Raw genomic sequence first — 14172 nt, 5'->3', positions numbered from 1 at the left:
AAATACTTCCAAGTAATTTTGAATGTGAGACTTACTCATAGTGGAGTAATTTCACCCTGAGGTGCTGCTATTTCTACGCAAGCAGAATATCTGAATACTTCTTCCACAACTGGTTATAAACGATTACATATTTAAATACTGCAATAATCATAATGATAAATAAGGGCCGCAAAGTGTTAGTGCAAAATTGATTCATTTTAGGACAAATAAATGAATACAATCAGTATTTGGCCCCCAGTGTTGAGAAATAACCTCTACATGACTGAATAAAACACAATGATGACTTTCTTGATGTTAAGTTTCAGTAGTTTGCAAATCAATAATCGTTTCTTTTTAGGGACTCAGCCTTTACCAATGTAATACCAATCCAGTGCAGTGGCGCCCCCTGATGGAGTGCATTCATCACATTGATATTGATATTATTGATCATTCATCAAGAGAAGAGACTCTTGTCACAGCTTTGGACTGCTGACTTGTCTCTGGTCAGCAAGTGTGCGTCTTTGAACAGCGCCGACCTTCAACATCCACAGAGGAGCAGATCTGAGATGAGAGGCGTTTGCAGTGGAAATCCTGGTTAAGCTTTCCAGAACAGCTCGGACTTAAAAAACCCTGTCACCGCTTCGAAGGAGCTGCTCCGCGCTGTGCTGTGGATAAACCTCAGATTTCACACACGGCTCAAGGTTGAACAACACGGGGAGACTTTGTATGCAAAGCTGCGAGGGCTGCCAAGTCTGTAGCGCAGGAGCAGAGGCTGAGCAGCCCATGAGAGGAGACGTAAACGCCTCAAAGGTCACCAATGATTATAAAGTGTGGTGTGTGAAAACAATGCACGCCTGCTTCCAGGGACTTTGGGAATGTGGACTTTACCAAGCAAATAAAACTGAGATAACGTTTTGCATCCTGTGACACTGGGACTTTGGCATTGGCATACTGCGCAGCAACATTAAATGTCCTTGTTGTGCATTTTAATCTCTCATTACAGCTGAACACTGAAGAAAAGACCGATTATGTGAATTTACCAAGAGTTTTAATTGTTCTTTTGATGTACACACAATGAACAAAATCATGTTGATCAAAAACATCTGATTAAACATTTGATTTTTTTTTTTGTTTTAAAGCATTTCATATGAATCAGCCATCACCACACACAAAGACACGCTCTGGAATACACAGCCACCTCTGCTGTAATCTGTACAAGGTGTTAGCGTGGGCGCATACATCCTACAGAGCCGATAAAAAGGGCTTCAGTGTAATGACTCGGAAATAAGAATCCAATTAATCTGGTCGAGTTTGCAGGTAAAACAGGGACACTGGATGTAGACAATGTGCTACCTACATGTACACTTATTACTCACAAGTGTTATGAGTCACGGCATCACACATTTAGAGTTATCTCACCTGAGCCTTCATCTCAGGTGGCCGTGGTTGCCCGAGAGGCTGCGCTGAGGATACAGACAGAGCAAAGTGGCAGAGAGAGCCTGAGTGGCTGTTGCCAGCGCAAGGGGGGGAAGAAGCAGCAAATACAAAATCCTCCACACCTGAGGCTCTCTCCCAGTTTGTCACATGAACACTAACAAGACTACAAACACAAATCAAACCATGGAATGACTAAGTAAGAGAGCAGGCAGTGGACGACTGCTGCCAGCCTATAAAATGTCCAGATATTGATGGGAAAAAAAACTAAAGAAATGCACATCAACAAACAGCATCCATGCACACAGCACACATTCTGCTTTCAGGAACAGCGGAGGATCCAACCCCACTGCTAACCACAGACGCTAAAGAAAACTACAAAATGACAAAGACAACAATAATGTAGTTTGTAAGTATCTTATGTGTCTCATCTAAGGCCCAGGCAGCCACTTCACACAGGGGCAGGGGTAAGGACAGTTACAAGCCTTTTTTAGCCTTATGTTAATTGAATGTACCCTAAATAAATATGCAGACAGTGTTGATTCACCTGCTGATTGCAGACGCTAAAAATAGACTCCAATTTGCAGAGAAGTGGGGCTAGATAATGATTAAAGAGCCTCATGCAGAGAAAATCGTCATGGGAATACAGCCGTCTGTCCCCAAAAGAATACAGGTCATCACTGAGTGGAGGACCAGCTCAATGTGAAAGTGTTCATTCAGAACATGTATCATGAGATAACGTCCTGAAACTGGTATATAGCGAATACACATAGGAGGGGACACGATGAGGCTAGCCAAGACAGTCAACCAGAATTTTCTGCAGTCTTAAAGTAAGAAACACAATGGGTCAAAAAAAATCATTAACCATCCTAATTTAACAGCTGGGTTGACATACAGAGTGCCAACACAACAGGAAGTGGCTCCCACACCGCGTGAGCTTGTAATATGGTCCATGGGTCAGGTGAGGAAGAGCAGTAGGAGGTGCCGGGAGTCTGCGAGGGCAGCGGGGTGGTTTTCAGTTTTCAGTTCTTCAGCACCATCTCGTAGTTCTGGAAAACACACTGGGAAACCTCCGGAGCTCTGCACTTCAGAGAGATCTGAGGAAGAGAAGAGCAGGATGGAACGTGATTGGACTGTAAAAACGTAAGGTGGGATATACAGTATGATTTAACATCTGCAAGAAGTCATATATACCTTTAACAACAGGAGAAGCAACTCTATCGACCTGTGCATTCACGTACATATTACAAAATGAAGGAGGCTGTCACATCTAAGCAACTGTGGCTCAGAGGTAGAGCAGGTCATCCACTAATTAGGAGATCAGTGATTTGATCCCTAACCTTCAGTCCGAATGACGAAGTAGCCTTGGGCAAGATAATGAACCCCTAACTGCTCCCGATGTCTGTTCGATCAGTGTGTGAGTGCATATGAATGGTTACTGGGTTGCCTTGGCCACCGTTGTGTGACTGCGTGTGAATGACATAACCTGTATAAAAGCACTTTGAGAGAAAAGCACTATGTATGTGCAGTCCACTTACCATTTACATCAGGGACCCAGATCCGTGCACACTTAACCACAAAGTGAGTTTGTCCGATTAGTGTGAACACTGTGTACTGTACTTAAGCACAGTTCGTACATCAATGCCCTCGGGTCCACTTGCATACATGGTACCCAGTACAGTTTATTTGAACTTGGGTATGGTTTGAATCAGGTGTGAAAACCAACTGTTTCACAACACAGAGGTGCACTGTCACCTAACGCCAGTGGAAGCTGGTCAGTGTGGTGGCAAAGGCATTTCTTAGCGCCGCTAGTCACCTTCGAAATCTGCCAATCTCATCCTCTTAACTGCATGACCATGGGCAATACAGTAGGAAGGCAGGCAAGAGGGTTGTATATCACCAAAACATAAACAATAGTTGACATGATGCAAAGGTTGACTCTATTATATGGCCTGGGGATACTGCGACAGGTGCTTTTTTTCTACAGTGTAGTGACAAATGTATCTGATGATGCAAGTCTAATCCTGTACGGAACAATATTACTAATGTGAAAGGCAGGCAGCAGGGGAGTGGAACAGGGGGATGGGGTTAATCGGACTCGAGCACAGTATGAATCAATTGTATGTAATATGAGAACACCCTAAGAGAAATGCGACTCCATTTTTGAAATGGCACCACTTCAAACAGAGGAGACAAAACAGACGTAGTTAGCAGGCTCCCACAAAAAATGAATGATGGAATATTTCACCTTTTCATCAGGCAAACTTCCAACACAAGAGCTGATAATATTTCTTTATGTGCTTTTGGGTATAAGCTAGAGCAACAAGGTGAAATCTCTTGGTCTTTTTTCCAGGAGACAAAATTCATTATGTTCAGATGAGAAAAAAAAAATCTTTGGATTGAAACCTCTTAATTTAGTCTCATCAGACACAGACCAACATACAGACAGAAATATAGACACATAAACACACTAGAGGAAACAGAGGCAGCCTCTCCACTCTTTGATGTTCTTCTCAGCTGGGAGCAGGTTTAAGATTTGATACTGTCTCACAAAATGAGGTTTTTTTTTTCCCATCAGCAATCACACTGCAGATGTTATTTCCTCTGATTCAGAAACACAAGACAGCCGCAGCTTTGGAATAATTGTATCCGGCACTGTCATGACGTCAGTTATTAATAAATACAAAAGATGGCAATTTTGAATATTTCAAAAAGTTTCACTAATTAATCGCCGCACAATTAAAACCAGCTGTGCTTTCGCCTCTGACAAATGGAGCCCTTTGGAGCCCACATGTCTCTGTGACGTGGGATACGTCAAGACAACAAGGAGCATTTGTCTTGCCCTGACACACACACACGCACACACACGCACACAGCTCAGCCTCTTACAGCGCTGTTTCTTTCAGCTTTCATCACTGTCATTTTTTGGAATCACATTTGTTCCACTGGAAAATAGTTGCGGGGGGGTTACAGCGTAAGTCTGCTGAAGACAGAAAGTGCTGAACATCTACGACTGGTTTTGAGTGACTAATATAAACATTGCAGGAAGAGAAAACTAAACCCAAGAATACTAATGAGTTTTAAAAGTCTTTGTTTCATTTTGAGTGACTTATCTTCTATTTACTTGATTTTACTGAAGTGTTTTTGGGCACGACATGTCCCTTATTAGACAGCAGACAGTGGAGCTCTAACAGCAAGAGAGAGAGATGAAAAATGACATGCAACAAAGGTGTCCAGCTGGACTCAAACCAGAGATGTTGCAATGACATGATCAAAGCCTAAATGCCCCCTATTTCTCTGACTGTGTTAATTGTGTCTTTGGAGTTCATTTGGCACAATTTTTTTTTAACTTGTGATTTCTGCCAACTTATTATATTCAGTAATTCCTCCTCAGCACCTCATGACAATTTGAGGCAATGCGAAGAAAAAAGGTCTGTATGAAGGTCATTTTTTTTAAGCCTTCAAAGTTTCTTCCTGTAGCTCTGAAAATTGGATCTAATTTTTTAAAGCACAGTGTCTAAATCTGAAACTCCACCATCAATAACACTGATCAGTTTATTACCCAGATATTTGGTAAGCAACTGACAAGAACTTCACAGCAGACCCCTCCTCGACCTCAGTGGATACTAAGATGTACCAAAGGTGATTTTCTTGTGTGGTGGATACTACAGAGCTGCAGAGGAATAAAGCAGTACTACTGCACAGCTCCTTAAGTGTTGCCTCTGCACACTCTGGGCTCTTTACTAATGCATGCTGCTGCTGCTGCTGGCAACATTTAGGCAGCCGCTCTCCTGTCAGCATGGGGTAAGATGTGAGGAAATGCGGATGCTCTCGCCACTGTGTGGAACCTGCTATTAAGAGATCTAGAAACTACGGCATTCATGGGTTTATGCTTACGTCTTTCTGCTAAAATATTATTAGTATTATAATAGTGGTGCACAGGCGGTGTAATGGCAGACCAAAAAAGCAGGGAGACACAGAGGCCACATGTGTGCATGTGGTATGGATTGAGTGATGTAATTCTTATTTTCAATCCAGCTTTGTTTCATCATCTCAAGGCAGTGACCTTCAAGTATCAAGGTGTTTACATAACTCCATGTTTCTAATAATTTGACAGATATATTGTGGTATTGTTTTCAACCAGAATTCTCAAATGATAGACGGATACATGGCTGGCACGCCAGCAATGACCCAGCTTGAAAAAACTGCAGGCTGTCTTTGTAAAACCTGCATGAAAGATGACCTGGAGCTCTCTGATGCAGCAATGCAGCACTGCACAGAGCAAAGCAAAGAAAGGTGACCAGTCAATGCCTGATCATGGTTTGATAAAGTATCCTAATTCTCACATCTGATACACAACCTTGTTGACTGGGCAGCAGTTGTTTATCAAGCTAGAATTAAGTCAAATGGTTTAAACGTCGTCATGCATCATCGCATTGATCCTTTAGCATGTTAACTATATGTGTATGGGGGTGTGTAAAATCCTCTGCGTTGAGTATTTAATTTAATACTGACACACTGTATATTGTGATATATTACATTTTCACTCAAATCAATGAAGAAACTTTTTCTATGGATGAAATAACCAGACAGGTGTGTCTGTTTCCTGTTAATCCAGTTATTTAATACCTGATAAATAAACATACTTCATCATATTGTTGCAAAAATCATTTACAATCTAATAATAACACACAGCGGCCCCTTTTATTGATTTGTAACACTACGCACAGAGGTCTAATTCTGAGATATTAAAGGGAGAAATACCATGGTGTAATGGTGTTGCAGAATATCTGAAGGAAGGTAAACATGTTTCAGGTTTTAACCTATAAATAGTAGCACTACCTGCTTGTGTAGAGGGACAGCAGATATATTTGTGTGTGCGGCAGCACTTTGGTGTCCGTTTCTGTGTTGAAGCTCATTTTTACCAAAACCCTCAGAATTACCGGCTCAAGAGGTGGAAAGAGAAAATCAGCCAGCATCACTGGCCGCGTAGTTGCCATGGGGACAGAAGGTGGCAGATGAGGACACCATGCTTCATGTCAAAAAGATAAGCGCTGGCCCAATTCTCCACTATAAAAACTATAAAGTATACATGAGCTCTGATGGAAGGCAGTCAAGGGGAATTTGAGAGCTGCTGACAATTTAGAAACTGACAGCTGCTGTACTCGATATTTCTGTGACGCGGCAGGAAGTGACAATGTGAGGGGCGCCCGGTCGCTCACCTGGCAGAGTCCCCTCTCTTTCTCTTCCCATTTTTCCTATCTTGAGCGAAGGAACTTTTTCATAGTTTGAAGACCACAAATCTGAGAACTCCACTTTTATTGTGTCCGCACAGCAAGAACTAAGAGCTACCGTAGTTCTTTGAACACTCTTATTTCAGAGTATATACTCTCCCAGCACAAGAGTCCAGACTGACTGGTCCAATGTAGGTGGACATTGATTGGTCGAAGAGCCAATGCAGCACCAGTAACTGTCTTTTTTAAAAACCTGTCAGCCATGAAAAAACAACAGACAACAAAAAACACAAACAGCTCCTACCGGGAAAAAAACACGCCAACGCGGAAGTGTACTGCTGTAACAACTGCCAGTTGGCTTATGTCTCTTCAGCGTTCCTATTGGTGATGTGAATGCATGCAGAAAAAAGCCCCTGAAGGTATGTAGGGCTCGGGGGAACTCCCCGATGGGCAGTTCCTCTCAGGGGGTCCTAAGAACCATCTGGACCAAAACATCCAAAGTGACTATGAAAAATGTCACTTGCAGTGATGGTGAGTTTATGGTGTTTAAGGTGAGTTTCGGCTCACTGTTTAGCCATCCAGCCTATAACTTTACTGTTTTGGTTCACTCCAATTGCTCACATAAATGTGTTTTCACTTGCAGTAGGTAGCTTCTTGCTCAGCACCAAACAGCAGACAGACACAGTTAGCGACTAGCTGGTAAACAAAGTGGTGCATTGAGGAGCTAAATATTCAGAAATTTCCCTTTTGGGTTAGTAGAGACCAAAAACAGAGCCAAAAGAGGATGAATGTTTGGTCTTAAATTCATCACATGGAAAAAAACGCAGCCAGAATCAGTATGAGGCAATAATACTCTGATATAAGTAGTGTGGCATCATGGGAGAGCTGAAGCCAGTCAGCATGGGTAAGCAGCGGCAGAAATCAAACAAGCTATTGTACGTCTCCACTCGTGGCAATAAAATATAATTGTTCTTATGTCTCATCTTCAGAAGCACAACAAAATCCACAAAAAAAAAACCAACAAAAAAAAAACGCAGTGGCAGGGCTTTACTTCCTCAGGTCTAAAAATAGCTGCCGACAAAAGGCTTTAGCAGCTTGGCTTTAATGTGCGTGCCAAGAGAGCGCAGGGACCATGCAGCAGCCAGAGAGAAAGAGAAAGCTCAGAGAGAAGAGCTTCAGACTACACACTGTACATGCAGCACAGTTAACTTGAAAGTCTAGTCTTCTTTCTCTTCACTAAACAATTTATGATCCATCTCCAAAAAGTTGGCGAGCCTTTCCAGCCCCACTGAGGAACCATTTGAACTTAAAAATTAACATGAAATCAACAGACAGAAGGAGCGCAGGACAGAGAGCTGAAAGTGAAGGATAAAAAAAAGCTCCCTGAATTAATGAGGTTACGTCACAAATGGACGCACAGGGGAAATAAAAAAGCAACAAATCAAGAGCGAGAAAATGAAAAATGGTCACTGCCACCAGCAGAAAAAAAGAAATCATCTACAAATAGTCATTATGATAAAATAGTTTTCACTTTCGTCAATTAATCTCATACTTTATCTCATGGAAATACTCCTGAAGTAGTGTTTTTCTTAATTTCCTATCTGATGTCAGGTCACAAGATGAAGTGTTAAAATGAGAAGGTGAACTGATTTAAAATTCTGACGATTTAATGAGCGAGAGCTGGGTGACTGACAAATTGACTAGTCTAGACTGGAGCCCAAAAAGACAGTTAACGCCACCTCATAAATAAAAACATGAACAGAAAGCAGACTGAGTGATGAGCGGGGAGGAGAGTCACAGCAAGGTCATCGTTCTGGACTTAGTCATGCAGAATTTCTAAGCCAAACACAATCCATCACGGGTGGAGACCGTAGCACGCTGACAAAGCAGAGACATGCAACAACACAGTGTAAAACACAAATGCGCACACACACAGCGTTGAGTCATGAATACGAGCGCTGCACTCCAATCAGTGCACAACCACCCAGCCTCCTCGCTTCGGCACGCTCAGCACTCATTACTGCACATCAATCTCTGTCATGTCTCTGCCGTGTCATTTGTCTCTATCCATGACGTGCAGTGATGACAGCGTTTTGTTAACTTCATCACACTGACTTAATTCAACAAGTCAGGCTGTAATTTGTGCTGACGTGCAGAATGGAAGTTTCTTACACTGTATGTATGAATGTGTGTTAATGAGGCCAATCTGGATCGAAGTTATGGAAGCACAGCGATTTCATCCAGTAATCCCTTTGCAATTTATGTTTATTTTGGGATAGATCTCCAGTATCGAGGATATCATTACAGCCTCCACAGGGCTCAACAATATGGATTGCCCTGGGCAAGTAAAACAGCAGATTGGGCTAGTTGCACATGCAACATTACGAGCTGAAGTGCAAGCAAGTATTTCAGTTATCCTGGATACAGGAGTTTAGTTGGGTGACATTAGTTGTTAATTATTCTTAACCACTATTAAATGCAATAATCTGCATAGGAGCAAGTAAAACTGGACCTTGAGCAAATAGATTTCTGACCTACCTGCCTGACTGGACAAGTGAAAAAAACCCCAACCCATTAACATTGAATCCTGCTCCAAAAATAGCTTAGGCTCCGGATATGAAAATTTGGGTTAATGCAGTGGTAGAGACGGCATCAGTCTGTGCTCAGTGGATTAAAAGGTAGTTTGGAAAATGGATCCTTTTTTTTGGACCTGTATTAAAATCGATTCGATTTCAAGCATAGATAAAACCTCTTGTTATTTTAATTTATTTAACTGTTGTTTTTATTTCCTGCACCACGTGATACATCACAGTATTGTCTCCTCCTGTAACACTGAGCTGATGTAAAGATGTACTTGCGGCCGTGTATCAACCTCTTCTTAAAAATCAAAAACTTACAAAACTTACATGTCAAAAGAAGTCTGAGTCTTCAACATCTGGCAGGTATAATGTTGTCAGTAATAACATGCTAATATAGATGTCGTGATGACACCGGTGTTTGCTATTACACCAGACATCAAGGTCTTGACTTTAGACCTTTAGATCTTCCCCTTTACTTTGAACAAGACCGAAACAGTTGGTGCGGCTATGGCAGTGCCTGCTTTTCTTTTCTATAAACGTGCTCTATCAGGGGGTGCACTCTCTGCACGAGGGTGACCGCTTCCTTCTCTATCATCCATCTGGTCTCCTTAACATTTAAGTTGTTGTAACCATGGTAGCATGGGTCCATAAATGTTGCCTTGCGTATAAGGTCCCGGTGTTGTGTCAAAGTCTGTTCCCCTATTGAATCGTGCTTTGCTCCTGTTAAAATGCACAGTTAACACCAGCTTGATTCTGGCAGAGCTCTGTGCTGCAACTCTGCTGCTGCTGTACAGAACAGACACTTTCAATTTATAACTGTATTGATGGCATGCTCAATGCTCAATCTTAACTCCCCTTAATCCTGACATCTATTACAGTAGTTGGCACAACATACTGTAGTAGGGTTTGGTAGTGTTCACATTTGAACCAGTACCTTCCGGTTCCAGTATCAGTACTCAACAGTACCTTTTTCCAGTACTTTACTTTCTCTGTAGAAACAACTAAACTCACCACTTTGCAGTTGTTTGCCTCTGCAACCAATCAAGGTGCAGTTTAAGTTCACATCCATGTCTATGAAAACATGGATGCTTCGCACACATCTTCCCTCCGGCAGCACAGAAGATCTACACAATCAGCTCAAGGTGAGCACCCAAGATTAGTGTCACCAAGTCAGTATCTGACCAAAAGTCCCCCCTTCTGTTCCTGAGTTATGGTGATGAATAATGGTCAGAATAGTGTTTAGCCAGAACATTATGATGTCACAGTTAAGTTGACCTTTGGGGTATAAATTGCCACCACGTCAACATTTTATCCTGTTAGACACTTGTGTTAAATTTTGTCATAATTAGTGTATGAATTCTGAAGTTATGGCCAAAAGTGTGTTTTGTTGGGTCACAGTGACCTTGACCTTCAACCACTAAATTCAAATCACTTGAGTCCAAGTGGACGTTTGTGCCAAATTTGAGAAAATTCCCATCAAAGCATTAAGATGTTCCATTTATGAGAATGGGACAGACAGACAGACAACCCAAAGTAACTTAATGCCTCAAGCCAAATTTAATTTTTGAAAAAGCTAGAGAGGTGACGTCGTAGACTTAAAAAAAATATTGCTCCTCTGCTATTTTCTAATCACACATTGAGCTAATCTTCTCTCTCTGTCTGTCTGTCTGTCTGCTCATCTAGCAATAATATTAGGCTATTACAACAGTATTATACAAAAGAAAATAGACCAGACACTGCACCAGTTTTTCCTGGCTGAGAAGCTGACGGAGTAGCTGATGGAACAGGTGATGGAGTGACCGACAGACCGGCTGGCTTCCAGGCTCTGGGGTGCTTTTGTGGCACTTCTGCCTCTTGTCTAAAACCGGTGTTCTCACCAAGAAGCGTTCTCAGGTACTAACATTTGGCACCAATGGATTTAGCTGAATCATTATTTCTTTTGGTAGTAAATAGTTAAAACAGCAGCACCAGCACAACAGTGATGTGACTCACATTCATGAATTCAGCTAAAACTGGCACCGTGCTTACCGTGTAGTTTGGGTTTCCCGCCTGCACCCTCAGCTCAGCCAGCACCCAGATGCCATTGGTGAGTTTCATGGACTGATACAGCATGTCCTGCCCCTCCACTGTACGCTTGGCTATGGTGAAGATGTTGCTACCCTGCAGTTTGTTGGAGGCTGCATCTGTTGAGTGAACGTCATGAAAAATTAACTCGGTAACTTATATCGTTTTCACTATCTGAACAAGCTATTGCTCATTTTTAGTATTCAGATTCAGTCATCAAACAATCATTAAATGTACCAGATGATGCAGAATTTCTTTTCCCTTTATCATCCTCTCAAACATCACCCCAGGCTATCTGTGCAGCTAAGATACAGTGACTAATTTGGAATTAACTTTTCTCCTCAGCCTCTGTCTTGCTGCTGCTCCCCAGTAGGATGTGAAACCCTCTCTTTGTTCATAAGGAAGAAATTTAATCTGCGGGGGAAAATCTCCATTAAGCTGTCATTAGGAATTCTTCTCCAGTTCAGCTGCTCTCACGCTTGTGCAAAACTAAATTATCACACATAAATAGGGGACTGCAGCTGATGAGTTCCCATCAAATGAAATTTGCTTCATTAGTAAGGATCTGCATTCCGGATCGCCACTGCTCCGCCGAGCTATTTTCACATATAAAGAGACAGCAGAACATGGCTGCACTGTGTTATGTCTTTGGGCAGGGCACTCTTTGTTCCCTTTCCATCCTCCTCACCTGAGCTGAGATGGCAGTCTTTGATCTGAAACTGGGACTCGTTGTCATTAGGAATGTCTTTCCATGTGGCGAGGAACACCTGCCGCTCTGAGGACGAAGAGACACAATTACTGCGCGAGTCCAAAGACAGAGCACACAGTAAAATGGACACAGTATCACCGTTATACCTGGCTAAGAATGGACCTTTGGAGGGTAACTACCCATAACAGCATGATCTGTCTGTACTACCTTATAGAACAGAAATCTGTGCATTGTCCTGTTATTTCTGACCATTTGACAAGAAAAAGATCTATTATACTTGAGCAAATTAGACCCCAAAACTGTTTAAAGAAATAATTTTATTACAACACTGAAAGAGGGAGAGGGGAGTGAACGTGAGAGAAAGGGGTGTGGGGTTAAAAGAGCGAACGCAGTCAATGTCTATCAACGTCAATGTCCAGGGAATCAGGTCCAGTTGCTCTTTCAGACACGACAGTAGACAGTCGTGTTAGACATGTTCTCACCTACTGGAAATACTCAGTTTGGTTTAGGCGAGAGGTGCAAGATACAGGATGACACAAAAAATATACTGCAGTTGTAATCCAGCACTTTTAAGATTTCTACCACAAATAACTTTTATTTTATGATAAATCAAGATAGTCTTCTCTCCCATAAGTGCCAGCTTCACTGCGTAGCTTTGAGGTCCAGTCACAACAATACAGCTAATGCCTACCATACAGTATAACACTTTGAAGAGACTTTGAAAATACATCTGAAAGACTGAAGTCTGATAGACTGCAAGTAGGTTCCTTTTAAGATTATTTTCCATCCTGCTCCTGGTGAAAAATATTATGTCAAACTGTCATTAAGAAATGTGACACATTAACAATTCCTTATGTGTCTAAAAAGACCACATAACTAAAGAACCACAAGATAAAAAGTGTCATATGTCGACAGTAATCCTATCAATTTGGTTTCTGTATAATTCATAGAGATAAGCTGTATTTGCATTATTAGACTTTAACAGGACACCCTTTTGGATGGATGGCAAAATTGGATGGTGTATATTAAATCTGTTAATTCTTCTTTTGTTTAAGGTGACTTTATGTCCTTTTGAGTTATTTTATTTTATTTCCAACTGATTTTTTATCCTTGTTTGTAAAGCAATTAGAATCATGAAGACACACCCGAACATTCTGGTTCATATTGGGAGTTTCTTTTTTTTTTTTCTATTTTTATACTTGTATGTATGTACTTGGAAACACGTCTAACATGCTAACACATCTAAAGCGACACCACCCGAGTTTGAATGTTAACCGGCACGACTAGAAAAAACAATCTGGTGCAAACTACGATATCGTCGCCGTTTAAAAAGAAAGAGTGTTTCCCTGACCTTCGCGCTAAAGAAATAACCAACGCCATTGGAGTTGAGTAAAATTGTTTAAGCTGCACTTTAGATATAAGCATGTTTTGTTTACTGCACTTTAACAAAGTGGGAAAGCTAAGTAAGTTCCTAGTAAAACTGAATCTGAGCAGGCTTTAAAGCTGACCAGCTGCACTATACTTTTTATTTTAATTGAGTAAAACTGTTAAAGCAGAAATGTATATTTATATTTTTCATTCAAAAAATGTGTTAAAAAAAACAGCAGGATTTTATTTTTCACTTTTATATTTCTACTTTTAATTCAAACAATGTGAAAAAGCAGGATTATGTATATATATATATATATATATATATATATATATATATATATAGCTGACCAGCTGCGCCTATATATATATATATATATATATATATATTTGTTTCATTCAAAAATTGTGTAAAAAGAGTTAACTGCTGTGGTGGTATGTTTTAGTAAGGTTACCAATAAGTAAAAGATATTTAATAGTTGTCTATTTTTTTCATTACTGTACCCAAAAAAACAGAACTGTGACTTGTGTACCGAGGTACGTACCGAACCGTGATTTTTGTGTACCGTTACACCCCTATTTCTCACTAATATTAGTGTCGGTTGGCGGATCAGGTACACAGTGATTTAAACAGACTGTTGTTGGCGGATCAGGTACACAGTGATTTAAACAGACTGTTGTTGGCTCCACAACTCCACCAGTTTCTCCTCCTTTTCTACAGTACAAGAGAAGAGACTCTTGTTCACGCTCTTGTACCTCCACAGAGTCAACTCTGGTGCTGCAGAGGAGCACCTATTGGTCGCTG

At 41.2% G+C, this 14172-nt stretch overlaps 1 protein-coding gene across 3 annotated transcripts in view; it reads right to left on the bottom strand.

Annotated features, from left to right (window-relative positions):
* Window positions 1-1005: 1005 nt before the first annotated feature.
* Window positions 1006-14172, bottom strand: part of ap1b1 (adaptor related protein complex 1 subunit beta 1) — a 36773-nt gene continuing 23606 nt past the window's right edge. For all 3 annotated transcript variants that reach the window (XM_049578659.1, XM_049578660.1, XM_049578661.1), the window contains 3 exons: window positions 11979-12065; window positions 11255-11409; window positions 1006-2510 (listed from right to left, as the gene is read on the bottom strand). In XM_049578659.1, coding sequence (XP_049434616.1) covers window positions 2436-2510; window positions 11255-11409; window positions 11979-12065 — 317 coding nt within the window. In that variant the 3' untranslated portion in view covers window positions 1006-2435. The remainder of the gene's footprint in view (window positions 2511-11254; window positions 11410-11978; window positions 12066-14172) is intronic.

This window comes from Epinephelus fuscoguttatus, linkage group LG6 (assembly GCF_011397635.1).
Source record: "Epinephelus fuscoguttatus linkage group LG6, E.fuscoguttatus.final_Chr_v1".
NCBI lineage: Eukaryota > Metazoa > Chordata > Actinopteri > Perciformes > Serranidae > Epinephelus > Epinephelus fuscoguttatus.
Note: the sequence above shows the minus strand (reverse complement) of the source record. Positions and strands in the feature narration are given on the sequence as shown.